General features: G+C 59.2%; 1 protein-coding gene across 1 annotated transcript; it reads right to left on the bottom strand.

The window, feature by feature from the left end:
* Positions 1 to 908: 908 nt before the first annotated feature.
* Positions 909 to 18,578, bottom strand: MONBRDRAFT_29887 (uncharacterized protein; the record flags this gene model as incomplete). Its single annotated transcript, XM_001750372.1, has 6 exons — positions 909 to 16,619; positions 16,782 to 16,998; positions 17,278 to 17,610; positions 17,709 to 17,890; positions 17,964 to 18,087; positions 18,523 to 18,578. The coding sequence occupies 6 exons, from the start codon at positions 18,576 to 18,578 to the stop codon at positions 909 to 911; spliced, it is 16,623 nt and encodes a 5,540-aa protein (XP_001750424.1).
* Between the last annotated feature and the right edge of the window lie 225 nt (positions 18,579 to 18,803).

The raw sequence follows: 18,803 nt of genomic DNA on the forward strand, positions 1-18,803 counted from the left end.
AGGAGCGTTAAAAAGAAGAGGAATAGCCAAACTGAACAGATAACTACACACAAACTAAAAGCAAAAACAGAGGCAGAGACAGCGAGAAAGAAAGACACAGAGAGTGAGACAGACACAGAACCAGCGACAGAGAGAGAGAGTCACAGTGTGTGTCAGCCCCCAAACGCAACCCTAACCCCTTAACAATTAGTGAGACATATGTTACACTTAACAAGCTGTAAAGTGTAACATTAGCCAGACATTTTAGTCCCACCTATTGCCACATAGGGGTGACACGTTGGCAATGCCCTTTGATGACTTTCGAAACCAGCGCTTGCTTCACCTCTGCCCATTGCGCAACCGGTTGCAACATCGAGAGAGAGAGGAGAGAGAGAGAGAGAGAGAGAGAGCGAGCTGTGGCGCAACGCACGCGCAGGCACACGCACCACGCACGGGCAGGTTGAACAGGTACAATCGCAATCGATCGATCGCACAGGGTGACCATCGTCAGGAGTAGTCGAGGCTCGCAGTCGCAGTGGGGGGGTTGGGTTCTTCAGATGAAAGAGGGTCAGAGACTCAAAATGAATTTCATTCATGATCCAAAGACGCAGTCGCGCGGGGACACCTCTCAAGAAAAACAACAAAACAAGACAGAAATAAAATCCTAAGGCCTCTGGCTCCCATTCCCGCCCAGATCGGCTGAGGCGGCAAAGGGACGCAACTAGAGGCAGACTCTCATCGACTCGGTGGACAAGCACACACATACAAACACAAACAGGCGAGGCAAACCCAAAATCGTGACCAAAATGGCCGCAATAGGCTTGCACTCGAACATAAAAGAGGGGGAAAAAAAAAAAAAGCTATTGGCCGGAGCATCTCAATAATCTCAAGACGCACGGCGAGCTCACACACGATTCGCGCGGAGCGCCTCAATTCGAGTCCTCCAAATGAGATACGTTGGCCTCGGCGTCAGTGTCCAAGGCGGCGCTGTGACGCGTCGCCACTACGGGCGCTGGTTGCGGCGGTGATGCACCGGTCGAGGACTGAAAGTCAACCGGGTCGTAGACCTCCTCCGTAGAACCGGCCGACTCGCTGATGGGCGCATATGCCCCTCCAGACGCGGGGACCGCTCGCCAAGCCAAAACTGATAGCGCCACCAGGCTCATGGCTTGCAACAAAACCAGCGCGCACAGTCCTCCGGCCGTGGTCTTGCTCGACGTCAAAACACCCAACAGACACAGACCCAGGACCAGCACCGAGGCCGCCGACGCGAGGACCGGCACGGACACATCCGCCCGCGTCCGCGGGAATGCACCGGCCTGGGCACTCAAGCCGCGCAGCGCGTCCAGACACGCTAGGACCAACACCGTGAGCCAAAGGAGCCAGGCCACTGCCCATCGGCCGCGCGACGAGGGCTGCGCGCCATCGGGCAAAGTCGTCACCGCCGCCACGCCCACAAGGAACATGAGCGTCGCATAGGCCCCGAGGTGCACGTAGCGCACCATCACGGGCGTGGCTGGATCCTGGCGCGCCACGCGCCAGCCCTGGTCCTGGGCCGACACCGCCCCGCAAAGGAGTGCAAAACAGGGCACGACACAGACCGCCGCCATAAAGTGCACCGCCGCGGCCGGCATCACAAACAGCAGCAACACCACCAAAGCCACCGACCACAGACGCGAGCTAGTCCAAAAGGCCAGCCAGCCTTGGGTACCAGAAGCCGCAACCACTCGCAACGAACCGGTCGCACCGGCACCCCCGAGCAAGCTGTTGGCCTCTTCGGAATGGTCCACAACCGATTGCTGCTTTCGGGCAGACCACCAGCGATACAAAACAACGCCAGCCCCCACAATGGTCAGCGTGACCAAAAATACCAGGCCCGCAACCGCCACCGGAGGCGTCGAACCACCGCACGAAGTTTCCTCCGCCGCACCGTAGTCACGCAGCACGTGGCGCAGCTCTACCACAAACACGTGCCGTGCATCCAGGCCCTCCCCGAGCGCGCTACCAATGGCGATCAAAACGCCGTACATACCCAGCGCCACCGGCCACGCTGCCGGTCGCCAAATGACGAGACCAGCGATAAGCAAGAACGTCAACGCAAAACACGCCGAGGCCAGGCGTCGTACTTTGCCCTCGTTGGGCACCGAGAATTGACCCTGCGATGCGTCGGAACCTAGTTCCAGATGCGTGGCATTGGAGTGGCAGGCCACGTGCTGGCCCACGGCAAACGCCAACGTTGCTGAAGCATGGTCTCGGCACTGGGCTTGCGTCTGCTCGGGGTGGCAAGCACCACGCCCGTCAATCTCAATCTCAGCCCACGTGGCTACGCTGCAGTCCGCCACCTCCAAGCAGTCGCTATCCGAACGCCCAGCCCCCGCAATCAAAGTCTGATCGGCCGGCCAGAACCGCACCTGCGAAGCCAAGCGCGTCGATCCATCCGTCACAAAGCTAAAGCCAGACAAAAACTGCACCTGCGGCTTGGCCATAACGTCGGCGGCGGCCGCCGCGGGTAACACGACCCCGGCAAAGTCCGATGTCAGGTTCATGCTCCAAGATGGCGCCCGCGTCGCTGTCGGCGTCGACAGAGCTTGCGCTTTCAGCACGCCCGCCGTGGCGACCTCGGCCTGTAGTTCAGGCAACGCCACAGCGACCGCACCGCGATGATTCACCGACACCACACCCGAGGCGTTGAGCCAGTCCGCATCCAGAACCAGGTTGGAGTGCCCCAGCCCAAAACCCAGCGCATAGACACCATCGGCACCCACGCCCAACGTGCCAGAGCAGCCATGCGTCGCCTTCCAAGTTGCCTCGGTGTTGGCAGCCCCACTTGTCGAGGGCGCCAAGGTGGCCGAGATGGTGCCGGTAAAGCCATCCGCCGACTGAAGGCAATTGAGCTGCAGAGCTGCTTCCCGCATCGTCTCCGACGCAATTGACAGCGTCACATGGGCCGCTGCACCCATCAGCACCCGCGTGGCCGATAACGGCGGCAACGCGGTCGTCACTTGCAACTCAGCACCTTGCTGAGTCACGTTGCCGCTGGCGTTGAGATGCACGGCACTGGCGTGGGTGGCATCAATTTGTGCCGCCACGCGCGTTACACGTGTGCCCGATAGCGTTTTTGTTGTTGTCGTCCGCATCAGCGCCATGCCTGTCACGTAGGCTGGGCACGCCGGCGCCGCCGCAGCTGCCTCCGTCACACCCAGAGTGCTCAGCTGCGCGCGCAACCACGCGGACAGCTTCAACTCGTCCGTGCGGGATGCCGAGCCCACGCAAGCACCAGTCAGTGTCACTGCCGAGGCGTCTGAGAGTTGCACCGTGCCATTTGCTTGCGAAGTGTTCCATGGCACCGCAGCCACCCAGCTGTTGTTGACAGCGGGAGACCACTCGCAAGTTTGGCAGCCCACGAGCAGCACGCGCCCTCCAATCACGGCCGGGGAGCTGGTGACCAACCCAGGAACGGCCAGCACCAGGTCGGGCGCTGTGTCGCCCCCAGAGGCGACAAAGTTGACCGTGGCGGCAGCTGTGGCTGTGACATAGTTGTGCGCGGCTGAGCTTGTCACGCGCGTCCATGCGCTTGCGAAGACCGACGTGCCGCTGTCCGACGTCGTAGACACGTTGAGCTGGGTGCCAAAGGTCGCTGTTGCTTCCAAAGCCTCAAATCCGCCCACGGACCAACTCACCGGCCAGTGCGCATCAGTCGTCACCAGCGTGGTGGGGGTGCTTCGCGGTGTATGTGTTATTTCCATCAGGGCCAAGGCCTCGCTCGCGTTACCAGCACCCGCGACACGGAAGTTCAGCGCCTCGAGCGCCGTCAAGGAGCCGCCGCAGAAAGGGGCTGCCCATGTGGCTTTCGTTGGTGTCTGCGTACCACCCATGGCCTGCACCGCCACATGCAGCGCAACACCACTGGGCGCGGGCGCATCACATGCCAGCACGACCGTCGAATAATTGCCCGCGAGTGTCACGTTGGGGCGTGCGCCTGCTGTCGCGCTGCTCACCACCTCCAGCGTTAGAACGTTCGCCACGACGAGGCGGTCCGCTTGAATCGTGCGTGTCTGGGTAAAGGCCGGTTCGCTGAGGACAGCAGTACCAAGGCCTTGCACCGCCACATAGGCCGTGGCCTTGCCTACGTTCACACCGGTCAAGTCCGTCACGGCCAATCCCACTCGTCTCGTGCCGTTGACTGTTACAGGGCATCCGGAAATGGCTGTAAAGCCAAGCTCCTGGGCCTGCGACGCAAGTAGCCAAGGCATGGCGGGCGTGTGCGTGGTGTTGCTAGCCAGACACCGCTCGTTAAGACTCAATGGGCCCAAAGGATTGCCCGTGCTTAGAGCGGTGGCGCTGCCACTGAGCACAACGGTCGGTCCACTGGCATTCCAGAAAGCCGCAGATAAGTTGCAGTCGATGCAGTTGTGCAGCAGCGCGTTGGCGTCCAGCGCTTCAATGTCCCCGACCTGTAGCTGGCTCTCGCCAATCAGGGCCACATTGCTTGCCAGGGCGGTGCCCGTCATGTCCAGCTTCTGGGCAGACACGCGCAAGTTGGTCAGCTGTGACACCAAGAACTTGAACGTGCTGCCCAAGTTGATTTGACCATAGTCGGTGTAAGCCCGTGTCCACACGCTGAGATCAGACGCCGTGCTCACGTCCAACGTCGTGTTGGCGCCGCCATGCACCTGAATGGTGGAGGTCTTGTCCAAATCGGCCGACGTGAGCGTCAGCTGAATTGTCACGTTGCTGCTGCCCTCGCAATTGAGGGCCAGCGATGAGTCCTCATCGATGGGCCCCAGACAATAGACTGTGTTGCTCACGCAATCCAGGGAAAAGCCGCCCCCACTGTGAACGACCTCGTGTTCGCAGGTGGCGTTGTCTGCCACTGCCGGCAGTGAAGGATCGTAGTGCAGCTCCACCAGGTCGTTGTCGTTGAAGGGCTCCGCATACAGGATGACCGTGTCCCCGGCCTTGATCGTGTTGGCCGAGTCCATGACAACGGGCGAGCCAAACGTGGCATAAAAGTTGTTGCCCACATGCGATTGGTTATCCACCAAGTTGCCCTGATTGACGGTCACCGAGCTCAATGGAGCCCGCAAGGCCACGTCGTCCGAGGCGGGGCCCTGATCCACGGTCATCGGGCCCGTGCAGTTGCTGATGGTGGCAATGTCCTTGCCTCCGCCTTGTACAACGCTCAGGCTAAGGTCGGCGCGGCAGCCCACAGCGTGCAGCTCGTCCCGACCGCCACCAGTCTGAATCAAAAGCTCGGCTGGTTGCACCACACTCAACGGGCAGGTAGTGTTGCAGAGCTCGCTCAAACCAATAGCCTCAAGCTGATCACACAGCCACGTGGACGTCGGGTACCGCTGCAATAGGTCTGAAGCCGGGCGAACGCCACCTGCTCCATCGGGCACACCGACGCAAGCACCGGCCACCTGCAGTTTTTGGTCGGGCGCGTAGTCCTCCACCGCTCCCGGCACGGCCACAATAACGGGTGCGCTGCCATGAAGAACCAGCACGCTGTACAAATGGGACAAAGGATCAAGAGGGTTGGCTGGGTGTGAGGGCGTGCCCACGACGACGGTGTCAAAGGCCGCGCCCGTGACAAGCGTGGGCCCCGTCGTGCCGCGCACGTGGATGTGACGACGCGGGGGTGTTGCAGCGACGGCGCGCATTGTGCGCCGCGACGCTGACACCGAAGCCGCGTCCGTCAAGTTGACCATCGTGTTGGTCATAGGTTCCACCTCGCCCATCTCAAGGAGAGCTTGTGCCGGTACCGGGCCTTCCAGTCGCACTTGTGCCACGTGCGCCACCCGCACTCGTAAGAAACTGCGCTGGCTGGCACTGCGCACGTGCCAGGCGTCCTCGTCAGCTATAAGATGCAGGTCGGAAATGCCACTGGCGCCAACAGTGCTCGGATTGCTAGACGTACTCAAAATCAATGCATTCGTTTGATTCTGATAGGTCAGGCCGTTAAACGAGATGGCGCAGGTCAGGTCCAAAGCCGCGGGCAGCTCCACGCGGTGGATGCCGGCTGCGCGGGGCACGACAGCCCGGAAGGGCATGTTGTTGCATCCATCCACGACGTACACGTGCGTGTGGCCATCGCTGCTGGTCGGCGCGACCAAAATGTCGGCCATGGTGACGGTGGGTGAAAAAGAGGGCACCGGGTCCGGCAATCCAGCTGGCAGCGGGGCACTGGCCAACTGCTGTGCGCATGCTGCACAGGGTTCAATGTGCGGGACCACTTCAATGTCGTCCCCCGGCACGACGCTGGAGACCACGAGACTGCTGCTCGTGGCCTCGGCGTTAGCTTCAAAGAAGCGGATGGCACTCGGGTCAGCTGTGTCAGCGCTCTGAATGACGCCGTTCCCTGCCGGGGCGAGGCGCACGTGGTTCATGTCGGCACCAAGATCCACGGCACCAGAGCAAGGGAAGGTGCAGGTCACCTCATCATAGCCCTCGCCAAGAGTGGCCGTGACATTGGTCACGTTCTGCATGTGCAAACTATCCTCCCCGCTGCGCAGATCCAAGCTAATGGGCATGGGTGTGTCGAGCACAAACACTCGATCGGCACCGCCTCCACCAAGCAGGCGTACGGCCGTGTTGGCACCCAAGCGCAAAGGTGCTGCGCCCGCACAGAGAGCTGGATTCCACAAGCCGGCACAGAAGCGGGTGGACAGAGCAGGAGCACGCACTTGCCAGGCTGTGCCGTTGGGCAGGGCTTGGTAGACGCGGTTCTCTTGCACCAGCGTAAACTGGTCGGGTGCTGCACCAGCCGAGCCGGATTGAAGGACCAACGAGGTCCAGCCCGTGGACCCGTCGGCCTCAACAATCACAGGGGCGCGAAGTGCACTGAGTGGATGAGTCAAGCACCAGCGACCGCCGGCACTGCAGTCACAGCCGGGCTCGAGGCTGGTCACGCAAGGATTGGGCCCCAGTGTGACGCCATGCACCATGCCTTGGATCAAGATCGGCGCATTTGTGCCCAAAACTGTTACATCGTTGCGCCAGACCCGGCGCGTGGGAATGAACTCTTCCGGCACGTTATCCGTGTGGTTGGCCATGATGATATGTACCTCAGTGCCATATTGCGACACGTCCAACTCGTCATCAATGGTGAGTTGTCCATTGAGCTCAAGCACCAGCAAGTCCACGTGCGCAAAAGACAGGCGGAAAATATCCTCGGCCGGGCTCGCCGTGTCCACGACCGTCAACATGTTCCGACGCAACTCATACTGAAGCGTACGAGGGTCGCTCTGGGCCTGCACGCGCAGCGTCACGGTCTGGTCTGGTGTGGCATCGCCCGTTAACATGATTGTGCCTGCATGGTCGACCAAGGAGCCATCGGCCCCCACCAAAAAGTCGTGTGAACCAGAGCCGGTCACGACGTATTTGAGTTGGGCACCCAAAGCACTCGCGGCCACGCGGTGTTCAGATGTGCTCTGCGTCGAGGCCACCAGGTTGAGCAGTGTCATTTGCCCAGCTCGGACCGAGTTCAAGAAGGTGCGGTAGTGTGCTCCAGCCGTGAGGTGCACGTTGAACAGGCGCACTTCAATATTACGCGTAAATGCGTAGCGAGCCGAATTGTTGACTTCATGTGCAACCGTCTCCGTGCTGATGTTTGTCGAGCTGCCGTCCACGGCGGTCAGGGTGAGCGTGCAGCCGTCCTCGCCCGGACCACCGTTAAGCAGGACCGGTGCCGCCAGCGTGTCAAAGGCGGGCACAACAAAGTTGTCATTTTGAGTTTGGCCAACTACTTGCGTCGAGGTCTCGGGGCGCACCGATGTGATGATAAAAGTGGTATCGTGCAGGTTTGAACCCAGAAGGCGAAGCGCGGAGATGAAGTCGGCTGTCGACAAGACCACATTCAGACCCGCCGAAGACGTGAGAGCATCGGCCGTCATCTCAAAGGCGGTGTCTTCCACGTTGATATCCAACGATTGCAGATCGGACACGGTCAAGGGGTGGGCGGCCACAAAATCAGAGCCTGCTTGTCCACGAAGCGTCACGTTGTTCGAGGAGATACTCTCGATCGTCACGGGACACCATAGGCGCGAAACGGCAAAGGTGCTGGCCACGTGGACGTTTTGCACGAGCATTGTGCCGCAATTTGACTGCGTCAGCAGGGAAAATGTACCCGTAGCTGCCACTCCTGCGGCAGTGAAGGCGAGTTGCGGGGCCGTGGGGTAGGCCTCAAGGTCGATGAGGACATGGAAGAGATTGCCCGCAGGCAGGCGCAGAGTGCTCGTCAGGCCAGCCACTAGAATATTGAAGGCCTTGCCGTTATAGCTGTTGCCAGCAAAAGAGAGCGTGCCGGCCTTGAGCGTGCGGCTGCGCACGGGGTCTGTAGGTTCGGAGCCGGGGCTGACAGTGTCGCGCAACTGCACGTTGGTCAAACCAGAGCCGACGGTGGTAACCTGCACGGTCAGCACGCTGTCGCTGGTGAACAGGGCGGCGGCCGGGTTGATGGCGCCTGCGCTCGAAATTACAGGCATGGGCTGTGAAGTCCAGAACGGTTTGCGATACAGAACCCAGTAGTGGTTCCACTTCAAAACGGTCCAGCACATTTCGTGAAAGGGGATGGGGATACAGGCCTCGATGCCCGCGGTCAGGAAGGCATCCAACTCGGCCACGCCCGTGACCAGGCTCAACAGGTTACCACCGGCCTTCACCAGGGCCACCAAGTCGGCCACTTCAAGAATACCCGTGCCCTCAACGTCCTTGAGGCCGAAACTGATGGTACCGCGCAAACCCAGGCCGACCGAGCCCTTGAAAATGAGCACGCTCACATCAACCTGCACCCCGAAACCCACGTAGAACGACAGCGGGTAGAGTTGTCGTCCCGCGTCGTCTTTGACCCGCATGCCAAAGCGTTCCAGCAACTGAGCAGGGTCGCGTGAAGCAACGGCGGTGGTGAGGGCTGAGAATGGCAGTGAGAGGTGGATGGGTTGCACGGTCAAACCAATGTCCAGTGCCGCCTCAACCATGACAAGGGGAACACTCCAAACAATGTAAGGGCCAAAGGGTACGCTTGAACCCAAGGAGAAGGAGGGAAGCTGAAGCGACACGAGGTCATAGGGAACTTCGTTACCCAGGAGCAAATCCTCGGCGATGGTTTCAAGATGATGCAGGAAGGGGAAGGTAATGCAAAAGCTGGCGCCGGGACTTGGGTTGATGCCGCGTGCGAGAAACTCGCTGAGCTGCTGTGTCACCATATTCTTGATTCCGTCTGGGGTTGTATCGTTTTTGAACTGCGGAATCGGAGACGAGGGAACGGTCCGGTTCAACAAGCTCAGAGCGTAGTTCAAGCTAAAGTTGCCGAGGTCGAGCACCGCCGGGTACTGGGAAAGAGAATACACCAAGTTTTCAACCTTCATCAGGTCCTTCTCAATCGAATCAAAGCGATCCATAAAGGTGATCATGGCCTTGACCATGGCAGAGTGGGTGCTGGCCTTGAGCTTGGAGAGAAGCTCTGCGATGGTCCAAGCCCGGCCGACGAGGTAACGGAGCAGCTCGAGGTGGGTATTCAAAATGTCGTAGACCTCGCGAGCTGGCTTGAGATACTTTTCCAACTTGTCCCACAGCACCTGCTGTAGGTAAGTGAAGTAGGCCCCGAGATGCAGAGCCAAGCTGGTGTGCATGACTGGCGGTGCCAAGGGGTGACCAATTGTCACGTTGGAGGTCAGACTAAATTCGCCCTCCAAGTACGGCAGGTTGGTGCTTAGCGCCTTTTGCTGCACAAAGCCGAGACGTGCATCGGCTTGGAAATATTGCTTTGACTTGAGCATGAACTCGTCGGGCATGTTCGAGGAGCTGGAAGATGACTCAGCAATGGCGCTCGTCCTGAAAGAGCGGCGACGGCGCAGGTTGGTATCCCGATTGATATCTTCCAAGTCATGCTCGATGCTTTGGCACTTGCGAGCCAAGTTTGGGCTCAGGATCATCAGAAGCTCCATGAGGCCCTTGCCGCCACTGAACCAATCGTCGTCCTCAAAGGCCTTGACAAGGTCCTCAACCATGAGTGGCACCTCCGAGGCGAGATGCGTGTCGCGCAGCAGGGTCCAGGCAAAAAAGGGCAGGGCGGCTTCGGGATCCAGCATCTCGAGCAGCGTGGTTACGAGATCCGTCACAATGAGGTTGATGAGCTCGCCACCCATGGCGGTCAGCGCCTGGTGCAATTCATCCGACGTGATGTTTGGATTGGACAGCAACATCACGGCCAAGCGGGTGCCGTCACCCTGAACAGCATGGGCTGCGTCTTGGCCAGTTTTGGCCAAGCCACCGCGGATGATTTTAAGCATGCCAGCAGCCTGGTAACTGGGCTTGACTGAGCCTTCTTTGGGGAGTGAAATTTCACACTCGAGCTGCTTGACCGAATCCACAACGGCCTGGACATCGCCAAAGGCAGTGCGCAGGGCCTGATAGCCCGCAAAAATGGGCGTGACCACGCCAGTGCGCAGAGCTTCGAGATCGGCTGGCAGATCATCCGTCAGATCGGGCATGTTGATGGACGCAAAGCTCTTCTCTGCCACGTCAATTTGATGCAAGATGTCTTCAACCCGCTGTTCGTCCTGCTCCAGCACGGCCGTAAGGTTGGTGCGACAGCCATCCGAGAACTGAAGCCCCGTGCATGAGGAGAGAGTGCCCTCGAGTAGATGCAGGAGATCGTCCACCACCTCGACGGTATTGCGGCGCGTTCGCGCCTGTGGGACGGCTGAACGGCGCAGGCGCCGATCGGCGACGGCTGCCTCGGCTTCAGCACCTCCCCGTGCTTGCTGGCGCGCAGCGGCTACGTCCGAAGGCGGCGTGCCGCTCGTGGCGCCGACACCAAACATGACGGAGAGGCCTGCGTCAACGTGGAGGTCGGCCCCCAAGAATGCCAGGCGGCCGGTCATGAAATCGTTGATGCCCAAATCGGCAGAGAAGATGACAGCAGGATCGGAGAGGAACTGAAAGGTCAGACCAAAGTGTTGCGTCAGGCCAAGACGTACAGGCATGCTGAGGGACACATCAGACGTGATTGTGTCTGTTGACTGCAGGTGCAGAAAGCGCAAGCCACCCAGATTATTATGCACGTGTGTGTGCTGCACCGTGCTGGCCTTGCCAAAGACAAAATCCCACGTGCAGACATCGGCGCACAGTTGAAAGCTGTACGAGTCGGGCATGGCCACTGGAGGCGGCGGGCAGCCGGAGAGCAGGTAGGGAGTAAAAGTCTTGCAGAGGGCGTCGGTGATTTCCTGCAGAATGATTTGGCGCAGCTTATAGACGTCATTGAGGATCGTCTGATTCAGGCTCTGTATGACCTGCACAATGCGGTTGGCGTTTTCCGTGAGAGCCTGCTGCGTCTGAGGTCCCGTTATTTCGGCCAAGGTTTTGGTGATGTGAGCATCGTAGTCGTTTTGCACCAAAGGCAGCTCGACGCCATCGCTAAAGGCGCCCCCAGCTTGATAAAGCACGCGCGGGCCCACTTCGGAGAGGCGCTGCATTTGCGCTACCAGCCGCGCGGGGTCGGCGAAAAAGCTGACGATGTCATGGCGGTGCAGCATGTCGGTCAAGCGCCAAGGAAAGCCGCCATCACCGCACAGGATCTGTTCCAGCTCAATGCCCCGGGCACCATTGGACAGCAAGTACTCAGAGTCGGTGCGAATGTCGACGAAGCAGTCTGGCGCCAGCTCCATGGACGGCTCAGCCGTAAAGTGGCTGGATGCATTGAGCGCCTCCAACTCGTACACGGCACCAACAGCGGCATGAACGTGGAGGTCAGCCGACAGTTGCGCAGAGGTGCGCTCAAATTGGATCGGCAGCATGCCAAAGTACAAAAGTTGGTCGCCCTTGATATCATAATTCACCGCCAGCTTCATGGTCGTGTTGCGCAGCTGCAGCGTGTCCAGCGTGGCGTCGGTAAAGTTGAACACAAGCTGTGAGTGAAAAGTGCCACTGTAGACGAGCGTCAGGTGGTCTGTCTCGCCCTCACCGAGGGGAAGCGTCTGATTGCCGGTCAGATTGCCTTCGGCTGGCTGCGGCGTAAGGTGGAACAATTCGTTGGTTTCAAAGACGAGGCCCGCGGGCAGCGTCGCATTGTTGATCGCAAAGGCCAGGTCGACGGTGACCAGGTCCTCTTCCGGACGAAGGACGATGGCTTGGCAAACATTGATGCCAAAGACGGATGCAAACTGGTCGCACAGCTGGCGCAAATCCTGCACCTGGCCCTGGGAGCACTGCTGCTGAAGCCGCGCGATCTTGTCCTCGAAAACGAGGTTGTAGAGCTTGAGAAGACTCTCGTCAACCATGGCAAGGGGGTGTTGTAAGGCCGGGATGGCGCGGATGGAAGCATCCAGGTCCGCAAGGAGATCTAGCTCCTCGCACAACTCAGTCGCGTTTTCCAAAGATAGGCGCTCAAAGAGAGCGCGGGTGGGGCCTTGAAACGTGGCGTTGAGGGTCCCAAGATCAACAAGTAAGGCCTGCAGGCTGGTGCTGTCAGAGGCACTGCCGGCCGCATTGACCGAAAACATGAGCTCGGGTTCCACTTGTTCGCCTTGCTCCACAACGTTGATGGTGACGTTGGCGGCCGTCACGGTACCAGAAGCTGCAGCCTCGATTTCAAAGTATTCAGGGTACGTGGCCATCTGGCGCAGACTGGCCAGGCATTGAGTGGTGGTGGCCACGGTGGGCACCAGACCAAAGGCAAAGTTGAAGTTGGTGTGCGCCTGGCACCCGGAGTAGGAGCTGGGGATGATGCCAATATCACCGGGACCATCAAAGGCGGCAGCTAGAACACCGTCCACCCGCACATCAGCCTGGTGAAGGATGGCGGCGGAAAAGAACGGCTTGTACAGATGCGGGTGAAAGTAGGCTAGCGAGGCGGTGGCGGTCACTGGCTGCACACCCATAACGGTGGGAATGACCCATGCGTTCTCGCCTTCCTGCACGCCATCAAAGTCCAGGACGACTTGCGCAACGGAGTCGGCAAACCGAGGGTTGGCAGGAGCTACGGAGACGTTGATCATGCTGGCAAACGGGGCCGGTAGAGCCGGGGGAATGGCCGCGAGCAGGGCAGACTGAACAGTGGCGCCCGTATTGAGGGGCAAGACCACGTGCACGTTGGCCGACAGCGGCGTGATGGTCAAGGCGCCGGGCTCACAAAACTCGCCAGCCAGCTTTGAGCAGACGCGGCGTTCAGCGGCCACGACGATGACAAACTCGTTGCCGTCTGAACTGACTGGCTCTTGCAGCTGCGTGGCGTTGGTAAAGTTGGTCTCAAGGCGATACCAGGACACGTTATCGTGGGTCTCAGCACCGGCAAGGTCGGGCGTTTGATAGACGATGCCGTAAGAGACGTTGACACATTGATGAAGGGAGACCACAGCAGCAGTGGTGGCAGGTCGCACGCGAGTGTTGCCTGCGGCGACTGTGGCGTTGATGTTGCTGGGCACGGTACCGACTGTACAGGCTTCAAAGTGACTGCGCCAGGCAGGAAGACGCGCGGGCAACAGCGAGCGCAGGGCGGCGGGAGCTAGGTCATCCGGGGCAAACTGGCTCAGATCCAGACTCTCGGTACGGGGCTTGTAGTAACGAGTCAGGTCAGGTTGGTACAGCATCTGGTAGAGGTAAGCAGCATCGGTGAGGGAGCCAGCAGTGGCCACGCGCTGAAAGGAAGTTTGACCATCAAACACGGGGCTGTTCTGGGTGTAGGTGGAGACCGTGACGGCGTAGGCGCCGCCAGTGCCAAGGGTACGCAAAGTAAATTGGCCGCAAAGCTGTTTGGCCTGATTCCGCTGCACCTTGGTAAGAACGACATCCAGGAGCCAATCGAGATCGCAATCGGCAAGGCCGTTGTTGAGAGCTTCAGACGCGGCCTCCAGGCTGCCGTAAGTCATGGGCATGGTGCAGTTGGTCAGCGGGCGACCGTTGACCGAGACGCTGAGGCCGAGCGTTTTGGCATAGCTGCCGGCGGGGCAAACGAGTTCCGTGGTCGCCACCTCGAGGTTGGACATGGAGAGCGGCTGCAGGGCCCAGAGGGAGACGTTGCCAAAGTCAGCGGCGTAGGAAGAGAGGTTGGTCAAGGTATTGACGAGACCTGGGGCTGGAGCTTCCACATGTTGGAGAGCATCAGGCACCAGGCGGACGAGGCTTTGGCTGAGGAGGTCATGCAGGAAGGCCTGGCTGGCGGAGTGGGGTTCGTCCGTGTCAGAGGACCAAACCATCGAAGTGGCGCTGTTTGCGCGGGTGTAGCAGGTGGCGGTGCTCAGGGGGCCGGTTGGGTCGTTCTTACACAAGCTGGAGGCGTCGTTGGAAGAGGCACGATTGTCGATGGCGCCCGTCAGGGTGGTGTTGGTGTCGGTGGTCAGGGCGACACGGACGTTGACCTCGGCATCGACGATGCTGATGATGTCCTGATCTGAGTAGGAGTGGATGTCGAGGCGGGCCTGGTAAGAGCTGTTGCGAGAAATCCCGTGCATCATGTCCTTGGCCACGGGGAGGGCCAGGTGGGTGGCCAGGGTGTTGCCGGTAAGGTGGGAGTCAAAGTCAAAGCCGCGAAAGTCAAGGCGCATGGTGGAGTTTGTGACGAGAAGGGTGGGAAGCTGGAGGCGAGCGGTGCCGACAACGTCGCGGGTGCCGATGCGATCGCCGCTCATGGACATCCAATGCAGGGAGACGGAGTTGATGGTCAGCAAAAAGCCGTCATTGTAGGAGGAGCGGCCATAGACGAGCACGTTGTCGAGGTCTGAGGTCCAAGCACCGAGCGTGGCATCAAAGCGGTGAGCCACGTCGCTCATGAGGGTTGATCGAACGTTGCCAATGTCTGCCAACAGGGCAGCAAGGGCACCCTGGACGTTGGCTTGATCAACGACAATGTCAAAGACGTTGGCGGCTTGGCTGACGGCAAAGTATTCAAAGACGTATTGCTGAAGGTATTCGAGATTGTCACGATAGTGCTCAAGGAGGAACTCGTTGGTCCACTCAAAGTCCCACCACCACCACCAGTAGTCGTTCCAGTAGACGCAGAACATTTCCTCGCTCCACCACATGGGCCAGTCCCGGGGGCAGTTGTCACAGTTGTTGGGCGTGTAGCGAACGTGGACGGCGTTTTCGTCGACGTTGCCGGTGACGGCTTTGACGGCAACCGTGAGAAAGACAGGGTAGTAGCGCTCGTTGCGATCAAAGTCCTGTTGAGACACTGTCTGCATGTGCCACTGCAAGGGGGCATCCAGAGCCCAAGCGTTGGGATTGGCGGCAAAGTTGTCGAGGCGACCGATAAAGGCGACCAAGAGATCGTTTTGGGCGGTGGTGGCGCCGTCGAGCTTATTCTCGTAGTAGTATTCCTCCCAGGCCTCGGGAAAGCTGAAGTAGTCAATGTAACCTCTGAAGTTGTCAGCGACGGCGGCTTGAACACGAGAAAAGTCGACGCTGGCGTCGAGGCGCGCGCCCGTGGCAGTGAGATGAAGACCAATCTGGGCGACAAGTCGCTGACCCGTGTGATCAATGTACATTTGGAGGCCTAGGCGTTGGGCCACGTAGGCAATGGCGCCGGGCGTATGCGGATGCTTGCGTAGACCGGCGTACTGGGTGAGGAGGGGCTGGATGACCGTTGGACCGAGGTGGGCCGCCAGCATGGCATTGGCATACGTGTTTCCAGTGTCGAGGGCGCGGGTAAGGAGGGAGTTGAACACGGCAGCAGCCGGGGCAGTATCCAAGGTGGTGGCGGCGGTCACGGGGATGAGGGCTCCGCCCTCAGCGGCTTCGTTGAGGCTGTAGGGGAGCGCGAAGAGGGCTTGGTCGCTCGAGGCGGCTGGGGTGGGAAACAGCAGGCCACGAAGATGGCCAGAGACGTTGGCAGGGATGCGGTTGACAAAGGCCCACAAGGCTTGGTCGTTGCCGGTCACGAGGTCGCTATGGGCTGTGACTTGGAGGTGGTTGCCTTGGGTGGAGAGGTGTAGGTCAAGGAGGAGGTCGCCCTCGGCGCAGCGAATGGTGGCCCAGGTTTGACTGTGCACGCCGACGACCTGGAGAAGGGCGGCATCGGTTGTGACGGCGGTGGCCACGGTGGCGCGCGCCCCAAAGGCCTCGGGGACGAGGGTGGGGTTGGAGCAAGCCGGAGTGGCATGCGCCACCTCGTAGAGGAGGGCGTCCGGGATGCTGGGACAGGAGTTGGGGTCGGCACATTCCAAGGAGGAGCGGCAGAGGCGGTCCAAGCCGCTGCTGCTTTGGCCGTAACATTCCGTGGACATGGGTGCATGCAAGGCGTGTAGAAAGACGGGGCGCAAATGCCAAGCGGTGGTGGTGGAAGCGTCGAGACCGTGGAGGCGCGTGGGGGTGAGCATGGCGCGGGCCAGCTGCGTTTCCAAGGGCGTGGGATTGACGGGTTGGGTGGCCATGGGCGTGGTGTAAAACTGGGTCCCGTCGCGCAGGTCCATGTCGAGGAGGAGGGCGCTTGGGCCGCGGGCCCAGAGGTGGCCTTGCAGGAAGGGAGGGCTGTCGGTGAGGGCATTCCAGTCGCCGGCGGCATGGGCGTTGAGTTTGACAATAGCAGTCGCGCCCGTGTAGGGAGCCGTGGCGAGTGCGAACGACAGCTCCATCTGGGCCTGCAGCAATTGGCAGGTTTTTTGGGTGTTGCCAGTGCAGGCGCTAATAACCAAGGAGCGTTGGACCTGCAACGGGCACAACGAGGTGCAGGCAAAAAAGGGGGTGAGGAGAATATGCGCGCGTGTGTGTGTGTGTGTGTGTGTGCGCGCGGGCGGGCGCGTTGAAGTGTTGGAAGGCCTGCGATCCAGGCTTGAGGGGCTGGGTCTTGAAGGAGAGCTTTGACGCACCTGGGCCGTGTAAGTGGAGGCATTAAAGGCCAGGGAAAGGATGGCGGTGCTGTTGGCGACGCACGGCAAGGCGTTACAAGCGGCCGGCAGCCATGACCAAGAGATGGCGTCGCCCGTGAGACTGTCGAGAGATTGTGCATTCAAGGCATCTTCCCAACTCTTCAGGGCCAGGTTCAAGGCGGCGGCGTCGTCATCGCCATTGGTCGGGGTTGAACAGCTGGCCAGCAATAACAGGCCAACCGTCACCCACCAAACTGGCGTTGACCACCGTCTACCCCCGCCACGACCCGACCGCCGACCGGCAGCCGTCGCGGCGGCAACACCGACCATGGCCGGGCACTTGTGGTGCCTCAAAACCTTTTCGCCCGCCGGGGAGGGTGAAGGATCACTGCCACTGTTCCTCGGTCAGAGCTCTGACTTCGCTCGAATGACCCGCGTGGCGATACTTCGAAGAAAGACGCGCCTGCCAAAAAAAAAAAAAAAACCTCGGTCGGACTGTCTTCCTGTGAGCAAGTTGCACACCCAAATGCACGCACACGCATTCACGGGCTCCGTATCCTTGTAGTCCACGGGAGCACTTGTGCGCGCGTTCCTTGAACGACTAGAGGCGCTGCCGTTTGAGAGAGAAAAAAAAACTCGAGAGAGAGAGAGTTTTGGAGAGAGAGTGTGTGTTACACAACACAAGAGAGAGAAATGCTGAGAGAGAGAGAGAGAGAGAGAGAGAGAGAGAGGGAGTAGTGGCAGAGAGGAAGGGATGGGTGAAGAATTTTCAAGAGGGAGGGAAATGACCACGACTACTTTGAAGAGAATGGGCGAATAGATGGAAACTCTAAAAGGGAGATGGCAACGCAAATTCAGAGACTATTAAAGGTCCCGAGGTAATGATAGAGGTGGACAAGAATTGCTGCGTTGGAAACAGAGCTTGACGATTCCACAGGAAAAGGTACAAGAGGTACAGAGTGGGAGCCGTCTGGTAAGAGAGAGAGTCCGGCCGCAAAGGAAAGCGCAGAGGTATGCATTGACTGATTCAATTCTTTCGCCCAATTGGCTTGCAAATGCAGTGGTGAGCAGAGCGTCAGGGTAGGCAGCGAGGTTCTGAGAGAGACACTCTGTGTGTGAAAGTGATGGGAAAAAATTGGAGTGGGGTGAGTCTGGACGCGTTCACACGTGTGACGGTTTTACGTTGCTTACACCTTGAGCAACATCCTTGGTGTGTGACAGCGTGGCCGGGTGGTAGGTATCGTAGATTTGACACAATGTGGCAAGAGATGGTGCCGTGCAAGGGGTTGAGTTCAGAGAGTTGTCACTGAACGAGAATCAAGACACGCTGATATTCAACGGCAGACAAGAGACGCTGTCAATGATTCTGAACCTTTCAGAGGTTTCATTGGGGCAACATTTGAAGAAAACAAAAGTCTGACAAAGGGCTTGACATGCGCAGTATGACTCTACTTTGTTAACGGTTAATGCAGAAAAGTCTCTGGTTCGTGCATTTTTGTTAATGAGTCGTATTATGTATTGTGGTGAAAGTATTTACGTTATGGAAGCATGTCTCAATACCAGTAACCGCAGGACTTTATCTATTTCATGAAGTTTTCTTCATGTTAACAATGGTACTTCGTGTAGTAATAAACACGTTTTGTGTAAGTTGACATTGGCAAAAAAGTGTTGTTACGAGCATATCGGGACACGGGACATGTGGACTGCAGCGGAGACGGACGGAGAGGGCGTTGTGTTGTACCAAATGAGAGTGAGGGCCAGCCCAACAAGGCCAGCGACCTCTCGTGCCTGCTTCATTCTCTCCGGAGGAATGGTTAAGAAGCTGGTACAGTGTGCAACCCTTTTTACTGATGCGCTTGAGCCAAACTTGTGCACTCGTCCACCTCTCGCTAGGGCACGCTGCATCAGCAGGGACTGCGGCAGTGATCCCGGTGGCCAGGAGGCCCGTCACGCTCGTGCATAGCTGATGCCATGTTCAAGGGCGGCGACAGCGCCGCAACAAGAAAAAGAAGGAAAGAGGGC

The sequence above is a fragment of the Monosiga brevicollis genome, genomic scaffold (genome assembly GCF_000002865.3).
Source record: "Monosiga brevicollis MX1 MONBRscaffold_40 genomic scaffold, whole genome shotgun sequence".
Taxonomy (NCBI): domain Eukaryota; class Choanoflagellata; order Craspedida; family Salpingoecidae; genus Monosiga; species Monosiga brevicollis.